This window comes from Canis aureus, chromosome 20 (genome assembly GCF_053574225.1).
Source record: "Canis aureus isolate CA01 chromosome 20, VMU_Caureus_v.1.0, whole genome shotgun sequence".
NCBI classification, from domain to species: Eukaryota; Metazoa; Chordata; class Mammalia; order Carnivora; family Canidae; genus Canis; species Canis aureus.
Genome location: NC_135630.1, coordinates 24,990,005 through 25,010,981, shown reverse-complemented (window position 1 = coordinate 25,010,981; position 20,977 = coordinate 24,990,005). Strand labels below are relative to the sequence as shown.

General features: G+C 34.1%; 1 protein-coding gene across 9 annotated transcripts in view; it reads right to left on the bottom strand.

Moving 5' to 3' along the window:
- Positions 1 to 20,977, bottom strand: part of PRDM5 (PR/SET domain 5) — a 206,392-nt gene that overhangs the window by 72,682 nt on the left and 112,733 nt on the right. For all 9 annotated transcript variants that reach the window (XM_077861174.1, XM_077861176.1, XM_077861178.1 and 6 more), the window contains one exon: positions 1,683 to 1,776. In XM_077861174.1, the coding sequence (XP_077717300.1) occupies positions 1,683 to 1,776 (94 nt within the window). The remainder of the gene's footprint in view (positions 1 to 1,682; positions 1,777 to 20,977) is intronic.

Below are 20,977 nucleotides of genomic sequence, written 5' to 3'. Positions count from 1 at the left end.
CCCATCTTTTTAGCTCACTAGCCTTATCTGATATTTAACTTTACCTTCAATAGCCCACTTACTCAATTACAAAGCTGATTTTCCAGCCAACTGTCTTGGTGCAGCTTCAGAAAGCCTTTGATTAATGTGCTGATCAACATTATATTATATACAGAATGGAGAGGCACAGTCTACACTGCTGCTTCATCCTATGTCTCAAGTTTACGAGAATTAGCAGAAAACAAAAGTAGTAGATTCCTTATAATAAAAATTTCTTGCTGTTATTGAAAATAAAATTTCATCTATCCAAAGAAAAACTTCCGGAGCATTAGGCCCAATTTGGCCACAGGAATCTTAATAGTATGAATGAGGCTCATTGTCCCAATCCCTATTCTAAAATCCATTCATCTCATAATGATTGTTTTTCTTAATCAAATGATAGCAAAATGAGATGGAAGTTCCTGCTGTTACATGACAAATTTTATTTCTCAAATGCATATCTGTCTTTAATAAGGAAATAGAAAGTGGTGTTGAAAATTCTCCAGAGCTTTAAGGTAAAATGTAGGATGGCAAGACCCTAACAATATCTCCTTTGTAGGAAAAGATGCATTTTGTCATGATCATTACCACTCAGCACTTTTTGAAACTTTAATATTTTTGTTATTTTGAATTTTAGAACTTCTACTGTACCAGAGAAAATTTCTTCCAAGATACTATCTTATCTATACAGTTGTCACAACTGATTAATTGTTTTGCATTCCTCAGAAATATTAAAAATTTAATCAGCAGTAGTAACCTTGTTTCCGAAGATATTCTACTGATTAAACATCTCAAAAGCAGTAAATACAAATATTACCAACATTATGCCATTTTTCTTTAATTTTAGATACAGTAATGTAGCAAATGTCCGGTTACTTCAATATCCGAACACAGAACCCATTTTAAAACTCAGCTTAGCAATAGCATGTTCTCTGAAATAAAGTGATGGAAAGTATCCTGCCATGATGTGGGTATAAGGTGTGGTATTCTAAATATAGCTCCGAGTGTAACTGCCTCACAAATTTGCATGGTGAGTATGTGTACAACTCAACCCAAAAATAAAAGAAATGCTCTTGCCAAAAGAAGTAAGAAGTCAAAGGCAGTGTATAGTATTAGGAAAAGCACCTATCGGAACCTGGATGTTACCTCCAGAGCTAGAACCCTGTGTATGTCACCGTGTTTATCTGAGTCTCAATTTTCTCTATTCCCCTCAATTAATAGGTTAAATTAGATGTGCACTCTGATCTTTTCAACTTTAAAAGTCTGTGAACTAATAAAATCATGCCAGACATCTGCATATTTTAAAGGGTCAGATATGTTTCCTTAATCATTTTATTTAAAAGGGAACAAAAATGTCTATTTCAGAACAAATTTCAAAGATACCTTACTGAACATAAGACAAGATTTTATATATAAACTTTAAACAGTGGAAAGAACTAATATAAAACAAAATGTCTGATAAAATGAGTTATCTTAATATAGGAAAATAAAGTAACAATAAAGGAAGAAAAGGCAAAAGGCAGAATTACCAGCCCTTTTATATGCAAAAGCAGATCACATAACTACATATGGGTCCACTTCTATAATGTCTACATTCTCAAAAGTTATAAGAATGAAGTTTGAGATCATTCAGTTTCTCCTCAACTGCTTGTATTGTGACTTACTGTTATGTATGAGCAGGTGTCTCTGCAAAGAAAATGGGGTTCGGAACAAAGCTTTACATTCCTCACATTGGAATGGTCTCTCTTCAGAATGGGTCTGCAGATGAAAGAAACTGTGAGTCAGGAGAGTCTGGAATCCTCTAGTCATGACAACAAATGGAGCCTGTATTCATGATGTGGAAGAGAAAAGGGAAGGTAGACAATATCTTTTTTCTTCTGGTGACATTCTTTCACCATAAAACTGTAAACACAAATATGCCATGTTCACAGGAGAAAAATCACTGTATTTTTAAATTCTCACATTAATTATAAATTTGATAAATAATAAATGAGGGAACCTGGGTAGCTAAGTCAATTGAGTGTCTGCCTTTGTTTCAGGGTGTGATCCCAGGGTCCTGGGATTGAGCCCCACATTGGGCTCCCTGCTCAGAGAGGAGCCTGCTTCTCTCCCCCTCTCTCTATCTCTCTTCTACCTTTCCCCACCTCCACCCTCGCACATGCTCTCTTGCTCTCGCTCTATTTCAAATAAATAAAGAAAATATTCAAAAAAATAAAGGAAATTGTTTCTATAATCTCAAAATGCTAATCTGAATACACACAGACTTCTCGAGATTTACTTTGCAGAATAAAATGATATACAATTTCTCTGAAGACTGAACTTTCTTGCTAGTACAACATTTTCAACATAATGAAAGGAAACTGGTAAAAAGGAGAGTTTCCATCTTTTCCCCTCAACTCCATTGAATAATTTCCAATGATTTTTAGTCCTAGATATAGTTTTCCCCCTAAATTAAACTAAAACATTTACTCATAATTAAACCAGGTAACATTCATTAAACATTTATTTTGTCTCACTGCTACACTCAACACTACATAAATTGTTTCACTTAATTCCACCAGTAACTTGATGAACAAAACACTATTACTGTCCTCATTTTACAGACGAGAAAACTAAGTAAGGCTCAAAGAGTTTCAGCACCTTGCCAGAGATCAAAAAGCATTGATGCAGCAAGCACCTTTAAACACTTAACAAACAAAAACTCACTGATAAGCAATAAACATCAGAAAACTACCTGCTAGATCTAAGGCTTAGAAACAAAAACAAAACAAAAACACAACAAAACACTATGCTTATTCACTTCACTTGTTTTTTATTACACATCAGTATTAACCTGTTTGGCACAAGTCAGTGTATAAAATCCCATTCTACAATGCATGGCAAGATAACAATGCTCATAAATGCCAAAATACCAAAATTGAACTATATTCTCTAATTATAATAAAAAAATCATCTAATTCATGTTTTTATGATACATTTGCTATAAAAATAAATAAATAAATAAAGCTCTTTATTCACAGCATTCAGATTTATTTATTCTTTTTAAAGATTTTTTACTACTTATTCATGAGAGACACAGAAAGAGGCAGAGACATAGGCAGAGGGAGTAGTAGGCACCATGCAGGAGCCCGATGCAGGACTCAATCCCAGAACTCTGCCATCATGTCCTGAGCTGAAGGCAGAGGCTCAACTGCTGAGCAACCCAGGCGTCCCAAACACCCAGATTCTTTATTGTTCTCCTAGTTAATGCTAATAATATTATGAAAAACTGAACTCTGGACTTCAATTTTCAACCCACATTACAAAAAGTATACTTCTTTCCTTCTGGAATTTTTGTAGTGTGTACTATACTGCAATGGGGCAAGGAGTTCCTATTTAACAATATTAACCAAATTAACTGTTAGAGGCCCTGTAAACCAAATTCTGGGAAGTGACTTAGGCATGTATATTCAGCAAACTTTACATGATTTAAGATATCCTGCTGGATAACATGGTCCTAATGTATCTTTACAAACTCATAACCTACACTCATTTTCTATCAATACACTCAATCATACCTCATATTGGTTTACTCAACCTTGGACTTTTCATATGGTTTTTGAGTCTTCATTTTTTAGACACAGCATGGAATTACCTCTGTCACATGTGTCCATATATTGAAATGCCACTCTTCCATGAGCTGTCTCAAAACTGTCTCTTTTATTTCCTGGCTTCTTTATTACAATTTCACCAGTTTCCCTTTACATATGACTTACCACATTTTTCAAGTTCCAAAAAATATTATTAATAACATGACTACTTACTCTAGAAACTTTCCAAAAATACAACAAAAGGGTAAAAAAAGCCCATATTCTGACAAACCAAAGGAAAATACTGTCAACAATTTTGTATATAAAATCTATTAATTACTTTCTAGAGCATACAGATTTAAACATTTTCTTAGTTTAATGTACATTATAATATTCAAGATCTAAGTATTACCTATTAACATAATGTTGGTGAAAAAGGAATCATGGCTGTTTTCAGTTATAAAAAATATAGAGAAAGGATACGGGGAACAAATATTTAAAATCTGGGATAAACTACACTTATTCAAATGCATTTAATCACATAAACGAACATGACAGCTGGGAGTAAAATAGAACAAAGAAAAAGTTGCTTCCATTACATAAAATATATGGACATTTAGTATGGGAAATTTGGCATTTCAAATTGGTAGGAGAGCAATGCACTGTATAGTAAATGGTTTTGAGGCAACGGTATAGACATTTAGAAAAAATTAAGCTGGATATATTATCATTTCTTTCTTTCGATAAATGCCATTTCAACTCAGCTTTTTTTCAAATGTGAAGCATAAAACCCTAAATATACTAGAAGAAAATATGAGAGAATTTTTAAATACTTTGCAGGGCAGGGAAAGACTTTCTAACAGTTTCCTGGCAGAAACTCATATTTAGATGAGAGAAAGCATTAAAATTAAAACTGCAAAGCAAGATGTTTGGTGACAAAATATATGCAACATAAACCGTTAATATAAAGAGTCACAGCACATTAATAAGAAAAGATGAACACTCCAGAGAAAAGTGCTTTCCTCCAAATAGCACTCTTGAAATTTCACTCATTACTTATCTTGTGCCCAGTCCATGCTATGCACTTCATGCCCCTATGTGCCACGTGCCAGTCCTATTTTACACACTGAGGATATAGCAGTAAAAACAAGACTAAGTCCCTGCTATCATGGAGCTCTGAGGAGAGAAAGACATTAACAAATGATAAAATATGAAATGCATGGTATGGAGAGACATAGACAAGGTAAAGGGATAGCAAAGTTTCAAAGAACAGGGCAGCAATTTTAAACAGTAGTCAAAGAAATTCTAGTTCAGAAGATGACTTGAGAGAAGAATTGATGGAAGTGAGGGAGTAAGGACATATCTCCCTCTGAGTGATCTGGACAGGAAACACCATGGAGGTTAGGGTGGTTGGAGAGAGTGGAAGAGGCATGGAAGTGAGGAGATAAGGTCAAAAGGGAAAAGAATGGGAAGGAGAAGAATATAATGCAGGGCCTGGTTGACCATTGCAGGAATGTTGTCTTTGACTAAGAGAAAAAATGTCAAATGAGTTGTGAGCAGTTGAGTGGTATGATTCACTTGCCATTTAATAGTATGCTAAGGTAGCTGTGCTGAGAACAGGACAGAGGGGGACAAGGGAAAGTAGAGAAACCAGAGAAGCCATAGCAATAAACCAAACAAGAGATAAATAAGGCCGATATCAGAGCAGTAGCCACCAACATGAGAGAAGTAGTATATTTCTGGATATATGATGAAAGTTAACAAGTTTTGTAGAGAGGCTTTAATTTGAAGCACGAGACACAGAAAAGCCTGCCTTCAAGATTGTGATGGGAGCAATGGTAGGATGGATCAGCCACTAACTAATACAAGTAAAGAGCAAGCAAGAAATGTTTGATGGAAGGTAAGGGGTTCAGTTTTGAGTGGGTTCAAATGACTATTAAAAGAGGTCTAGTAGACAGTGGAATATTTCAAGTCTGCATTATAGTGTATAACATTTGGGGATGTCAGATTATATAGCGTTAGTATTTAAAGTATTTAAAGCCGTGAATACAATGAGAGAATGAATATTAAAGAAAAATACTCTCTGTGGTGTATCAGATTGGCAAAGGTGAGGAAAAGGGATATCATTCATTGTTGACAAAAGGGTAAGAACGAGCAACCTCGTATCTTATAACCAGGAATGTACTTCTTCTGAGTGACAGTGTGGCTCTAGTGACAAAAATGACAAATGCATATACTCTTTGGCTAGCCAACTCCCTTTACAGACATATATCTGACAAATTTTTACATAAGCAAAAACTTTTCAAAAAAAAAAAAATCTCCTGGGATCCCTGGGTGGCTCAGTGGTTTAGCGCCTGCCTTCGGCCCAGGGTGTGATCCTGGAGTCCCGAGATCAAGTCCCACATCAGGCTCCCTGCATGGAGCCTGCTTCTCCCTCTGCCTGTGTCTCTGCCTCTCTCTCTCTGTGTCTCTCATGAATAAATAAATAAAATGTTTTTTAAAAATCTCCTAAATGCCCATCAACAGATATAAACCTGGTTAATTAAATCTGAGTAGCTATTGTATATTTATTTTTTTTTTGTATATTTATTTTGATATGGAAAAACCCCTATTACATATTTAGAGTGTCAAAAGCACAATGCAAAACATATATAGAATACTATATGCTGCATATATACACACTTATAGAAGAGGGTGTAGGAAGATGTCCTACAAAACATGGGAGGTTTTTGATAGTAAAGTGGAAAGTGGTATTTGACAGAGCTTTCATTTTCTTCTTTATACCTTTCTTTGATATTTTAATTTTCTACAAAGAGTAGATGATATTATTACAAAAAGAAAAAAACTCTTATGTTTTTAGAGCATCCATATTGGAACAAAGGATTGCATTAGTCTTCCAAAAATATGATATTCCACCCTGGTCAATTCATGCTCTTTTTCCAAATCTAGGACAATGCAACCTGTGGTTATGATATAGTAGCTTGATGATTAAATAACGTGGGGCAGCATTAACACCTATGTTAATCAAATCAACACCACAATGATCAGATATGGCCTGAAGTCAAGAGCTATTTTAAGTAGTAAGCTGTCAGTGGATAGCCAGATGAATAAATATTTTTGTCAAAAAAATTCCAATACCACCAACTGAGTTGTGATGGCATGACTTGTCAAAGTCTCAGCATAATGTACAAGTATTGGATAAAATTAAGCTTCTTACAAGGTGCTTATGCTTCAATTTTTAATCTATAAAGGGTGCCAAACTTTTCACTGACTTTTTTTTAAGATTTATTTTTAAGATTTATTTATTTATTCATGAGAGATAGAGAGAGAGGGAAAGACACAGGCACAGGGGGGAAGCAGGCTTCCTGCAGGGAGCCCGATGCGGAACTCGATCCCAGGAACCTGGGATCATGCCCTAAGCCGAAGGTAGACGCTCAACCGCTGAGCCACCCAGGCGTTCCTTCACTGATTTATTAATTGTATTATCCTTCAACTTCAACATTCTCCTACTTAAATGCCAAGTCACTGATGACACAGATATAACAGATGAACTCGTCCATGAACTATACATATATCATTTTATGCATTGTACCATATATCTTCTTATGCACCAAGTCTGATTGCTGTTGCAGATGTAGAAAATATGTAAGAAATGTGTTGCACTACTTATAACACCTAATAAAATGTCTCAAGAATGCTTCAGGTTTTCAACATAATTTTTATACAATATTCAGCAAATTAGCACATTTATAGCTACACAAGCCAAACACTAATTTCATGAGAACAGAATAAAATTTTCATCAGACCCATTCACAATTAAAAATTATAACCCTATACCAATATATATTGCTTTGTAGTAACAGTATTACTGGAAATGATATTTCTTCTTTGGGTCATGCACGAAGCAAAAAAACTCTCAAAATTCAGAGGAAATAACTAGAGATAAAAATTTGGAGAAAATATTCCTGAGATACATAGGTCAGAACTACTCTTTTTTTTTAAGAGTCCTGTTATTGAAATCCAAAGTCTGCATATCATAAGTATATTACTATCCCACTGGGTCACATAATAAACCTAAGGCCGCACAAAATTTGTGTCATCTGGCTGTTTACAAGGTCTGTGGATTAAATTTTTACTGTCAGCTTTATAACTGGCTTCCTTAAAGGGCTTCCTCCTCACAAAAATGAATGGAAACTAGAAAGCTATCAAAGAAATCAGCTCAGCACAGGAAAAGGTAGCTCATTTCACACAGATAAATTAAGATTATAAAATTGAGGTTATGCTGTTACAGAAGTATAGTCTTTCATAGCCAAGCACAACCACTGCTTGAAAGCCACAATTCCATTAGTACAAAGCCCTAACTCGACAGAGCCAACTACTGAAGCCTCAAGTTTATACCCTGATTAAGGCAAAAGAATTTGCTAAAAGAAGGAATAATCATAGACTTGCAGAATTCTTCTTTGGAGGGCAGCAATTTAGACTCCCACTAAGGGAGTCTTCCCTTCTATAACACTGCTAAAACATGCTAGCTCATATTTCTAACCAAGGATGCTTCTAATCAATACTGTTTCAAGCATATGACACTTCAGGCTAGCCGATTTGACCATTAATTTAAAAGTTCTGCCTCTACAATGGCCACCATTTATTACAGCAAGCCTAGAGTTACACAGAACAAGTTCATTCTGTCTACCACAACGAAGCTCTTTGAATATATGGAAACAGCAACCATGTTCTTTCACAAACTGTTGAGGTAACAGACACCTGTAGCTTCCCTCATGAAAATATGGCTTTCAGACACATCACAGGAATTGTAAAGCAGAATTTCCTGAATAAAAGTAGGCATCCTAATTTTTATAACTCATATGGAATAATTCACAGCTATTATACCAGCTTCTCTAGTGGATGACTTGTTTGGTATGCCAGATGGCTAAATAAATTGATAATTCTGCATTGAATTTTATGCACCATCCAAAAATAAACAAGTGTAGATACCTAAAACACAAACAGACAAATAAACAATAATAAATTGTTGGATTTTATAGATTCTAATCCTATATAAAATTACACTATCTAAAAATTAATACTAGTTATTGAATTAGAAATTGTCTTCTTAAAATATAAATCCCTAGAAATTAACAAATAGGATAATGATAATAATAATAAGATAAAAAACTAACATATAATAAGATAATAACAAGATTCAAATATTTGTCTAGACAAGATGGATAGATAGTTGGATGGACAGAGAATAAAATGTGTGTGTGCATGTGTGTGTGTGTGTGTGTGTGTGTGTGTGTGCTGTGTATGTATATTTAAGCCACCGTCCAATCATCTAAGTGTCAAGATCACCAGAGGACATATTCTCAATGAAACCCTTATAAAGACTAATCTAATTTTCAACGAATACAGATGTAAACTAAATCAAAAGATCAGAGTTTAGAGTTAGTTTCTAATTTTAAATATAAAACATCTAAGATGGATATTAGGTTCAAAGCCTATTTTCTACTGAAAATACTGCACTTCAGCATATTTTAATTATAACATACAGTTCTCATTTGTGCACTTTTAGTTTTCATTGATTCAGGTTTGTGGCATTTGCTGGTATAATACAAATCGTTCATTTGTTTTATTTATAAGTGAAATCATATGGTATTTGTCTTTCTCTGTCTGACTTATTTCACTCAGAATAATGCCCTCCAGGACTTGTCACAAATGGCAAGATCTCATTCTCTTTTATGGCTGAGTAATATTCTATTGTGTATATACCACATCTCCTTTATTCATTTATCTATCAATTGACACTTCCATGGACGCTTGGATTGCTTCCAAATATTGGCTAGTGTAAATCACAGGGAACATATGTCTTTTTGAATTGATGTTTTTGTACTCTTTGGGTAAATACTCAGTAGTGAAATTATTGGATCATATGGTATTTTTTCAGTTTTAATTTTTTGAGAAACCTCTATACTGTTTTCCATAGTGATTGCACCACTTTACATTCCCACTAACAGTGCATAGGGCTCCCTTTTCTCCACATCCTCACCAACACTTGTTCTTTATCTTTCTGATGCTAGCCATTCTGACAGGTATTAAGTGGTATTTCATTGTGGTTTTGACTTGTAAAAGTTGTTGTATGAGGAGTATTTTTCAAAAATATATAATTTCCCATTTAATTTAACTTAGCTTCCAAATTTATATTACCAACTCACTAAAATTGTTGATATCATTAAAAAATTCATTGCCCTATGTGTTGAGAGTTGATACAGGTATACTTCTTGCCTTCATAAAAAATTTCCTCTATATACTATAATCTATAAGTCACAGAGTTTTATGTTTTATCTTCTCTTGCTGTAACGAGCCATCACACATCTTTTGGCTATTGCTAATCTAAGTTTTGGTTTTGCTTTTGTTTTTAATTCCTCCTTCACTTAATCTTCATCTAATAGGTCCTGTGGGCTAGGAAATGAGTCAATTGAACTTGGTAAAATTTCAGGTAGGGTAAAAGTGGAAGTGATAAAAAAAGGATCTCCACGTTATGGCTAAATAATATATTTTAATACATGAAAAACATGAATTTAGCAGTAGTGGAGAATTAATTTATAATTATAGAGGAAGATGAGTTATGTTATTGTTTCCTGTTCTTTCTACCAAAAAGGGGAAAGAATAAAACATTTCTGATCCATTTCCTCTCCCTCTGCCCCTCCCCCAGCACATGTTCGTGCTCTGTCTCTAAAATAAATACATAAATCCTAAAAAAATAAATAACAAAAATAAATCAGGACCTAATTCCATACCTTAAAAAATTCTTCAAGGATTAAAGTGCGATTTAAAAAGAAAATAATACAACTTTTTTTTTTTTTTTATGATAAGCACACAGTGAGAGAGAGAGAGGCGGAGACACAGAGGGAGAAGCAGGCTCCATGCACCAGGAGCCCGACGTGGGACTCGATCCCGGGTCTCCAGGATCGCGCCCCGGGCCAAAGGCAGGCGCCAAACCGCTGCGCCACCCAGGGATCCCAATAATACAACTTTTAAAGATGAATGCTTCCATAGTATTGGAATAAGAAAGTTTTCTAAATAAGACACAAAACTCAAAAGCTGCATATACTCAGAAGCCATACAACTCATAATCCATGTCATACTTCAAAACATAAAAATGTAAATCCTTTATTCAAAAGATACAAGTTGATAAATGGGAACAAATATTAAAAACAAACATAGCAAAGGATTAACATTCATAATACATATAGCGCTCCTAGAAACCAATGAGAAAACAGTCAAATAATCCAATAGAAAAGCGGATAAAGAGTACCTACAAGCATTTTTCAAAAGTAATGTAAATGGAACATAAATTTGTAAAAAGAACACGACTTCACAAACAATTGCTTAAATGCAATATCACTTTTCAATTCTCAGACTGAAGAAAAAAAAGACTAACGAAATCAAATGTTGATGGTACAGATAAAGGGGGACTTTAGTCCCTGCTAAATGAAAGCAGAGCTTTTTCAGAAGGCAGTCAGGCAGGAGATATCCAAACTTAAAGAAAACCTACTATTTTATTAAAGAAAACTAGTTTTCATTAATTGCTAATAATAACTATTACATAAATTTCATAAGTAAGATTTGCACTAATACTCGACATGGTTATCAAGTTTTATGTAAAAGGATGTTTACTGAATTACTCCTCAAAATAGTAATAGTCATACAAAAATGAGTAGCTTTACATGAACCTACCTGAAAAACTCTCCAAGTCATAATGTTAAGGCAAAGAAGTGGTTCCAGAATGACATCTATGTCCTAAAACCATTTACATTTAAATACACTTATCTCTCAGAAGAAAAGCTAAACTCTTGTGCTTTTCTCCATATTCTATCCAGAAGAATGTCCTTTTATACAAAACATCAGAGTGACATGTGGAAGTTACTGAAGATCTGACTGGGGCAATGGAGGAGATGGCTAGTATGCATTGCACTTGAAAAATTCACATCTAATCTAACACTTTGGAATCTCTTTCCAATAATCACTCCTCCCAGTTTCTAGCCTCATCTTTCCAATTCTGCCACCCAAACACAAATAATTCCCACCTTCTCGTTTCTAATTTTCCACATTCTGACCCATTATAAACAGTGAGAAAGTATGTCAACGGCATTATGCTGAGAATAAAAATTATATTTTACTCAGTGTACAAAATATCCAATTATTAGGATCATCAGTGTTTGAATATAGTATTAGATGTGGTCATAATTAATAATTTGTACAAATAATGGGTATAGTTAGTTAATATATTTAAGAAAGTCCCAAAAAGTATCCACTGGGGAGGGGACTGGAATTGTAGAGGACTAGGGAAGGTGGGTGCTGTCAGGGTTTACAATCTAAATTGTATAACTGAAGACCCATGCATTCCTATGTGATTTTAAGATGTATTTTCTTAATAAATTATCTACTATCAAAAAAACAAAATTAACTTAAAAAAAGTCACCTTTCTCTCCTTGATTATTTCTAGCATTGTGGTTTTAAGAGTGTTATGGATGTATATTTGACCAGGCAGGTCAAGTGAAAGGAGTTCAAAACCCTGGACTGGGTTGGGCTGGGCTGGTAGAAAGCAGAGCAGAGAGCAAAGCAGATATCCACTGAACAATGAGCTCAGGAGGTAAGTGTTAGTCTGAAGCTTTAAGGCAGAGAGACAAGACTTAGAGGCCAGAGGTTTTAGAAGGCAAAGGCCCACAGGAGCTGGGGGCGAAGAAGTTCTGAAGGGCATTGAGCAATGATATGGTTCTGGCAAACACTAGGACGTACAGTCTTCAGTTGATGACTCCTAAGTTAATATTTGGGGGTGGGGAGAATGGAGGGAGTAGAATCAAGCTAGGAGGGAGGTTTCTCTATTGAAGTCCAAGAATAAAGGGGGACACTGATTTGGCAGTAACTGAACACCAAGTCAAGTATTTATTTCAGAATTGTAACAGTTCAAATTAAAGGTTTAAAGAGTAGTACTTAGGTATCTCAGACTGGGTAAACTCAATTAGTATACAAAGAATACAATCAAGATTTCCCAGTGTATCACTAGACCACCAAGATCCTCATAAAATCAAAAGTTAGGAAGAGTGTACAGAAAAACACTGCAAATGTGACAAAATGTACTGCAAGTATACATATTTTTAAAACCACTTTTCATGTTTTGATAACTACTTAACTAAGAACATTAAATCTTAGTTTTTTGTGATAATCTTTTCATGGATTTTATTTATTCAGAAAACATGTGCCACATTCAAAGCACAATGTGGTCAATAAGTGCTATGAATTTTAAGTATAGCGTCTATCTTCAAAGCTTATAGTTTAATATGGAAAATAGAGTGCTTATGTAGACAGTGCTATCTCATCATGCACTTTAGAAAAAATAGTTTAAATAGAATAAGCAATTGCCATCAGCTAAATAAGCTTCAAACAAATATCCATCTCTTGTTTCCCTCTGTCAGGTTCAATTCCTGCATGCCACTCTTGGTGTGAGCACCTCATCATTGTGAATGTGCTTCCAGAACACAAAAATAGATAATTTTGTTATCAAAAAGCACCTTAAATGAATGAGTCACTACTTCATGTACAGCATGCCTAAAGAAGAGAAATCTGGTACAAAGTTAAAGGAAAAAGTAACCACGAAAGAATTATTCTTTCAGTCTACAACATGGCACCGTCTTTGGAAGATTTTTAAAGTTTTTTGCTATATAAAATTTATACTATATATTATATGGTTTTAGAATCTAATCCACGATTCCTTAGGGAGAGAGTTATCCTTTGCTTTAAAGAGGTTTAATAACATTTTACATGGGCAAAGTCTGATCTGCAATGTGTGTCAAACAGACCATGACCAAAAAGTAGTTTCTATATTGAAACTCAACACACATACACATACACACACAAACACATGTATTATTTTATTAGATTGCCCTCACCTTTATATTTTCTATTGTATTTTTTAATAGCTATTTATGACAAATTGATTTCAAGACACAAAGTGGTCTTGGCCCAAAGTTTGGAAATCACTAGATGAGATATAGTATAGGAGGCCCAATGGAATTATTATAGGAAAAGGTATGAACAGAGTTCCTTATAGGCCTCTAAAATTCATCTCTGAAGGAATATGTAAATGGTCAGAAAGAAGTCTTTTATTTGAATAGACATACCTCTGTCCCCAGAAGCTTGTTTATGACTTCATCAGGACAAAACTTCTTCATATTCATCTCCATCATCAAGCCTATAGTGCCAGCTTCATGATCCAGGATGACTGAGTCCATCTAGATATCCTGCCTATAGCAGGAGGAGGGAAGCACTATAAACCTTATCTCAAGTTTGCTTTGCAATAAATTTGATAAGGAACAAAATGGAAGGTAAAGACTAACTGACTAGTTTCTGGCACCTGTAGTTCTAAAGTGTCTGTCCAGTGGTGATTTACAGATCTAGTTAGATCTAGATAAACAGAAACTATTTTAGCTAGGTCCAAAAATTTAAACTAGTAATCAGGTCAAATATTTGTCAGAAAGGATTAGGGAGAGGAAATTTTGACCTATTCAGCCTATGTAATTGGCAAAATGATGAAACAAGTAATTAAGTTTTAGAAACAAAATCACCCTTTCTAAATTTGATATTGCCATAATCAGATTGAAAGATAATATAGGCTTTTCAGGCAAATCCAAATGCTCAGAGCAGAACTGACCTTAAAATGAATAAAGTTAAGTATATTAAAAATACAAAAGTTACATAACCATAGAAATCAAAACAGTAATTAATTCATTTAAAATAACAACCTTTGGTATTGCTATATATATGATGGAAATTAGTTGAACTCAAATGCTTTTGTTTTTTTTTTGTTTTTTTTTTCTGATTTCCTTGCATATCCTTATTTTTCAATTTCCCAACCGGCCATCAATGAATAATGATGGAAGAAAAAGTTTATTTGCTTTTTTTCACATTAACTCTTGGAGAATATTTCAGACTCTTTCACTTAACCATACCAAATACATTCTAGGATCCTAATAGTGAGAAGCACATTTGTCTATAGCAAACAGATTAAATGTGCTTTCCACTTTGGAAATTACAGGCATCATTATCTCTATCCTTCCCAAGACATCATTATTACTTTCATATGATTTATGGCTGAATGTATGAGAGATGGTGCAAAGATCCTGTGCCAAATTCCCATATGGCATATAACATAAGCCAAACTGAAAAACTCGTAAATGTGGGTAGATCAGTTTCATCAAAGAATGGAGCAGGAGAGTTCCAGAGACTGAGCAGGAAACTAGCCAGATAATTTTTTACAGTCATGCAATTCCAAAGCAGCAGTAATGAATGTGGTCCTGCCCCTGATCATTTAATGCTTGAGTTAAACCTAAGGGCAGTCAGCAAGAAATTAGGCAGAGACGATTTGGGACACTATCAATCAACCCTTTTTATTCTCTGGTAAATCTAACTTTTTTTTTCCTTTTAGGCTAATGCTGAAATAATGTCATAACTTTTTAAATGATTTAAAAGAGAAAGAATGATGCTTTGAAGTCTCAATAAATATTGAAATAACTATAATTACAATGAAATAATATGAGAAAAATAAGTAACAAGTTATTGTAAAACATATTATATACAGGTTACCTAACAGCATGCTAAAATAAATTAACCCAAATCAATAAGTAAGCAGTGCCGCAGCCAGCCAGGCAAGTGCTCCAATGCCTAAGCCTCCACTGCATCCCTACCACAGCCAGTAAGCACACAAAGCCCAAAAATGGAATACCTCTTGAATGTCTGGGGCAGGGGTGTAATCTCAATATCAAGGGGATTACACTTCTGAGCCCATGAATTACAGCAATACAAGCCTACATCAAGAAGCAAGAAAAATCCCAAATAAGCAAACTAATCTTCCACCTAAAGGACCCAGAAAAAGAACAATCAAAGCCAATAGAAGGAAGAAAATTATTGAGATTGGAGGGGAAATAAATAAATAGAGAGTAAACAAACAAACAAATAGAACAGAGCAATTAAACCAGGAGCTGGTTCTTTGAAAAAATTAACAAAATTGAAAAAAAAAAACCAAAATTGATGAACTTTTGTTCAGACTCATAAACAAAATAAAAGAGAGAGAGAGGAAAAGCAAATAAAATCAGAGGTGAAAGTATGAAAACAAAATAGTGATTATAAAGCTGCTCACTGAAGTCAGAAGGATGGATGAACACTACAATAACAAGATAGAAAATATAAGAAAGTACCAAAGAGAAGTCAGAACTGAAGAATATAATAGCTGAACTGAAAAACATACTAGAAGAGCTCAATAGCAGACTGGATGAAGCAGAGGAACAGATCAGCAAGCTAGAAGACAAAAGTAACAGAACTCACCATGACAGAGCAGAAAAAAGAAAAAGGAATTTAAAAAAGTGAAGACAGCTTAAGTGGCATATGGAACATCATCAAGCAGAAAAAACATCCACATTATTGGGGCCTTAGAAGGAGAAGAAAAAGAAAGTGACACAAAACTTTTTGAAGAAATAATGACTAGTAATTTTGCTTATCTGGCAAAGTTAACAATCATGTAGGTCTACGAAGCCCAGTGAGATATACAAAACAACACACATTCTAATTAAAATGTCAATAGTTTTAGAGAGAACCTTAAAAACTGAAAAATAATATGTTATATACAAAGGAAACCCCATAAAGCTATCAGCAGAAACTTTGTAGACCAGAAGACAGTGGCATGAAGTATTCAAAGTTTGAAAGGAAAAAACTTCCAATCAAAAATACTTTACCTGGCAAGGTTATCATTCAGAATAGAGGAAGAGAGAAAGCGTTTTATAGATAAGCAAAAGCAAAGGAGTTCATCACCACTAAACCTGACCTAAAAGAAATGTTAAAGGGACTTCTTTAAGCTGAAAAGGACATTAATTAAGAACAAGAAAACATATAAAAGTAAAAATCTCACTGAAAAAAGTAAACATATAGTAAAAATAGATTAATCATTTATAAAGCTAGTATGAAGGTCAAAAGACAAAAGTAATAAAATTAACTACATAATTACTTAAGGGAGGGATCCCTGGGTGGCGCAGCGGTTTGGCGCCTGCCTTTGGCCCAGGGCGCGATCCTGGAGACCCAGGATCGAATCCCACATCGGGCTCCAGGTGCATGGAGCCTGCTTCTCTCTCTGCCTATATCTCTGCCTCTCTCTCTCTCTCTCTCTGTGACTATCATAAATAAATTAAAATTTTAAAAAATAAATAAATAAATAAATAAAATTAACTACATAATTACTTAAGGGATACATAAAAATGTGAAATGTGACATCAAGAACATAAAACATAAGGGAGGGGAGTAAAATGTAGAGTTCTGGGATATGTCCAAATTTAATTAGCTATTAACTTAAGAGTTTATCATATACATAGGATGATATATGTGAACTTCGCAGTAATCACAAAGAAAATATCATAGCAAATATACAAAGAGAGGAGGAGAAAGGAATCTAAACATAACACTAAAAAACGTTATCAAACCAGAGGGTAAGAAAGAGAAGTAACAGAAGAAATCTGTGAAAACAGCCAGAAAACGAGTACAAAATGACTATAAGTCCATACCTATCAATAATTACTTTACATGGAAATGGACTAAATTCTATAATTATAGGATATACAGTGGCTGAATGGATAAAACAGATAAGACTCAGGTGTATGTTACCTATAAGAGACTCAATTCAGAAATATGGACACAGGCATACTAAAATGAAGTGACAGAAAATACATGTATCCCATGCAAATGGAAAATGAAAAGAAAGCTGGTATAGCTATACTGATATCCAACAAAATAGACTTCAAACAAAGACTGTAATAAAAGACAAAAAAGGCATTACATAAGGACAAGGGAACCAATCCTTTAAGAAGGTATAATATTTATAAATAGGAGCCCAAAACAGAAGCACCAAAATATACAAACAAATATTAATAGACCTTTTAAAGGGAAAACTTCATAACAATACTAGATCAGTAGTATATTTTAACACCCCACTTACACCAATGGATAAATCATCCAGACAGAAAGTCTACAAGGAAATACGGGTTTCCACAACACATTACATATAGAAGTACTTAATAGATGCAGAACATTTCATCCAAAAGCAGATAAATACACATTCTTCTCAGGTGCACACAGAATATTGTCCAGTATAGATCACATGTTAAGCCACAAAGCAAATCTCAAAAAAACCAGAAAGATTGAAATAATATCAAACACAAAGATCAACCATTAGAAAAAGAAAAAGAAAAAAAAAAAAACGGAAGAACAAATGAAACCTAAAGTTAGGAGGAGAAAGGAAATAATAAAGGTCAGAGCGGAAATCAGTGAAATAAGAGACCAAGGAAGTTCTTATAAACAATATCAGAAGGAGGAGAAGTTAAAACTGATACCACAGAAATATAAATCATCACACAACTACAAAAAATTACATGCCAAAAAATTACATGCCAAGAAATTAGATAATCTAGAAGAAATAGATAAATTCCCCAAAATAATCTTTCAATCATGAATCATGAATAAAAACATCTGAATAGGTCAATTACATTAAGAAGATTGAATCAGTAACCCAAACTTCCCAACAAACAAAAGTCCAGGACAAGAAGGTATCAATGGTGAATTCTACCAAACATTTCAGTAAGATTTAATAATTATCATTCTCAAACTCTTCCAAAAAATTGAAGAGGAGAGAATGCTTCCAAATCCATCTACACAGACAATATTTCCTTGACACCCAAACTAGACAAGGACACCATTAAAAAAAAAAAAAAAAAAAAAAGGAAGAGGGGGAGGAGGAGGAGGAGGAGGACAGAAAAAAAATTAGAAGCCAATATACAGAAAAAAATAGATGTAGAAATCCTCAAGAAAATATTAGCAAACTGAATTCAACAATACATAAAGAAGATCATATACATGATCAAGTGGATTTATTCCAGAGATTCAGGATGGTCACCCAATCAATCAATATTATAACCACATTAACAAAATGAAAGATAAAAATCCCATGCTCTGGATGCCTGGGTGGCTCAGTGGTTGAGCATCTGCCTTTGGCTCAAGGTGTGATCGCGGGATCCAGGATCGAGTCCTGCATTGGGCTTCCTCCAGGAAGCATGCTTCTCCCTCTGCCGGTCTCTCTGCCTCTCTCTCTCTGTGTCTATCATGAATAAATAAATTTTTAAAAAATCTTTAAAATCACTTAAAAAATCATACACTCATCTCAAACAGATGAAGAAAAAGCATTTGACAAAACTCAACATCCACTTATGATAAAAATTCTCAACAAAGTGGATATAGAGGGAATGTAGCTCAACATAATAATGCCCATATATAACAAGTCCACAGCTAATATCAAACTCAATGATGAAAAGCTGAAAGTTTTCCTTTAAAATCAAGAACAAGACAAGTATGTTTACTCTCTCTGCTTTTATTCAACATAATACTGGAAGTCTTAGCCAAAGCAATTTAGTAAGAGAACTAAACGGCTTCCAGATTGAAAGGAAGAAGTAAATCTGTCACTATTTGCAGATGACGTGATGCTATATACAGAAAACTCTAAAGACTTCACTAATAAAGCTGTGAACAAAAATGAATTCAATAAAGTTTCACAATACAAAATTAACACACAAAAATCCATTGCATTTCCACACACTAATAAGAAACTACCAGAAAGAGAAATCAAGAAAACAATCTCATTTACAATTCCATCAAAAAGAATAAAATACCTAGAAGTAAATTTAACCAAAGAGATGAAAGACTTGTACTCTGAAAACTGTAACACATTGATGAAAAAAGCTGAGGACACAAATAAGTAGAAAGATAAGCCATGCTCATGGATTGGAAGAATTAATATTGTTAAAATGTCCATACTACCCACGGTAATTTACATAGGTTCAATGCAATCTCTACCAAAATTCCAATGGCATTTTTCACAGAAGTAGAAACAATAATTCTAAAATTTGTTGGGCACTATAGAAGACCTCAAATAGCCAAAGCAATCTGGATAAAGAAGAACAAAGTCAGAGGTTATCACATTCCCAAATTTCAAACTATTCTACAAAGCTATATAATCATAACAGTATGATTTTTTTTTGTTTTTTATAACAGTATGATATTAACAAAAAAATAGACACAGAGATCAATGGAACAGAATTGACAGCCCAAAAATAAACCCATGCAGTTAATCTATAAGAGACAAGGCAAGAATATAGAATGGGGAAAGAATAGTCTCTTCAATGAATAATGTTGGGAAAACTGGACAGCCATATGCAAAGGATGGAATTGGGCCACTATCTTACCCAGTACTCAAAAATTATTTTAAAATGGATTAAAGACTTGAACATAAGACCTGAAACCATAAAACTCCTAAAAGAAAACATAAGCAGTAAGCTCCTTGACATAGGTTTTAGCAATGTTTTTTGGATCTGACTCCAAAGATAAGAAGTCAGAAATAAGCAAAGCAAAATAAAGAGGACTACATCAAACTAAGACATATCTGCACAGCAAAGGAAACCATCAACAAAATGAACAGACAACCTATTGAATGGGGGAAGATATTTGCAAACCGTAGGTCTGATAAAAAGTTAATATCCAAAATATGTAATGAACATATACAATTCAATAACAAAAAAAATCTCATTAAAAATGGGCAAAGGATCTGAACAGATTAGACATTTTTCCAAAGATGACATACAGATGGCCAAGAGGAAAAGATGTTCAACATCACTAATCATCAGGGAAATGCAAATCAAAGCCACAATGAAATATCACCTCACATCTATCAGAATGGCTATCATCAGAATGACAAGAAACAAGTGTTGGCAAGGATGTAGAAAAAAAACACCATCATACACTGTTGGTGGGAATGTAAACTGGTACAACCACTATGGAAAACTACTAAATTTCTTTAAAAAATTAAAAGCTACCATATGATCCAGCAATTCCACATATGGATATCTATCCAAAGTAAACAAAACACTAATTTAAAAAACATGTACACACACACACCCCTACATTCATTGCATGATTATTTACAATAGCCAAGATAATGGAAACAACTTAAGTGACCATGGATAGATGAATGTATAAAGAACATGCAAAATACACTATGTATATAATAGAATATTACTTAGGCACAGAAAATAAAATAAAACTAATACATTCTGAAACAAGAACCAGAGTAAAGGTAAAGCATAGGAAATGCAAATAGGAATTAATAAAGAAAACTAAAGAGATTATAACTTGGAGTCCTATCAGAAAATAGCAAGGGGTAGAGCACCTGGCTGACTCAGTTGGTAGAGCCTACAACTCTTAATCCCATGGCTATGATTTCAAACCCCACATTGAACATCGAGTTT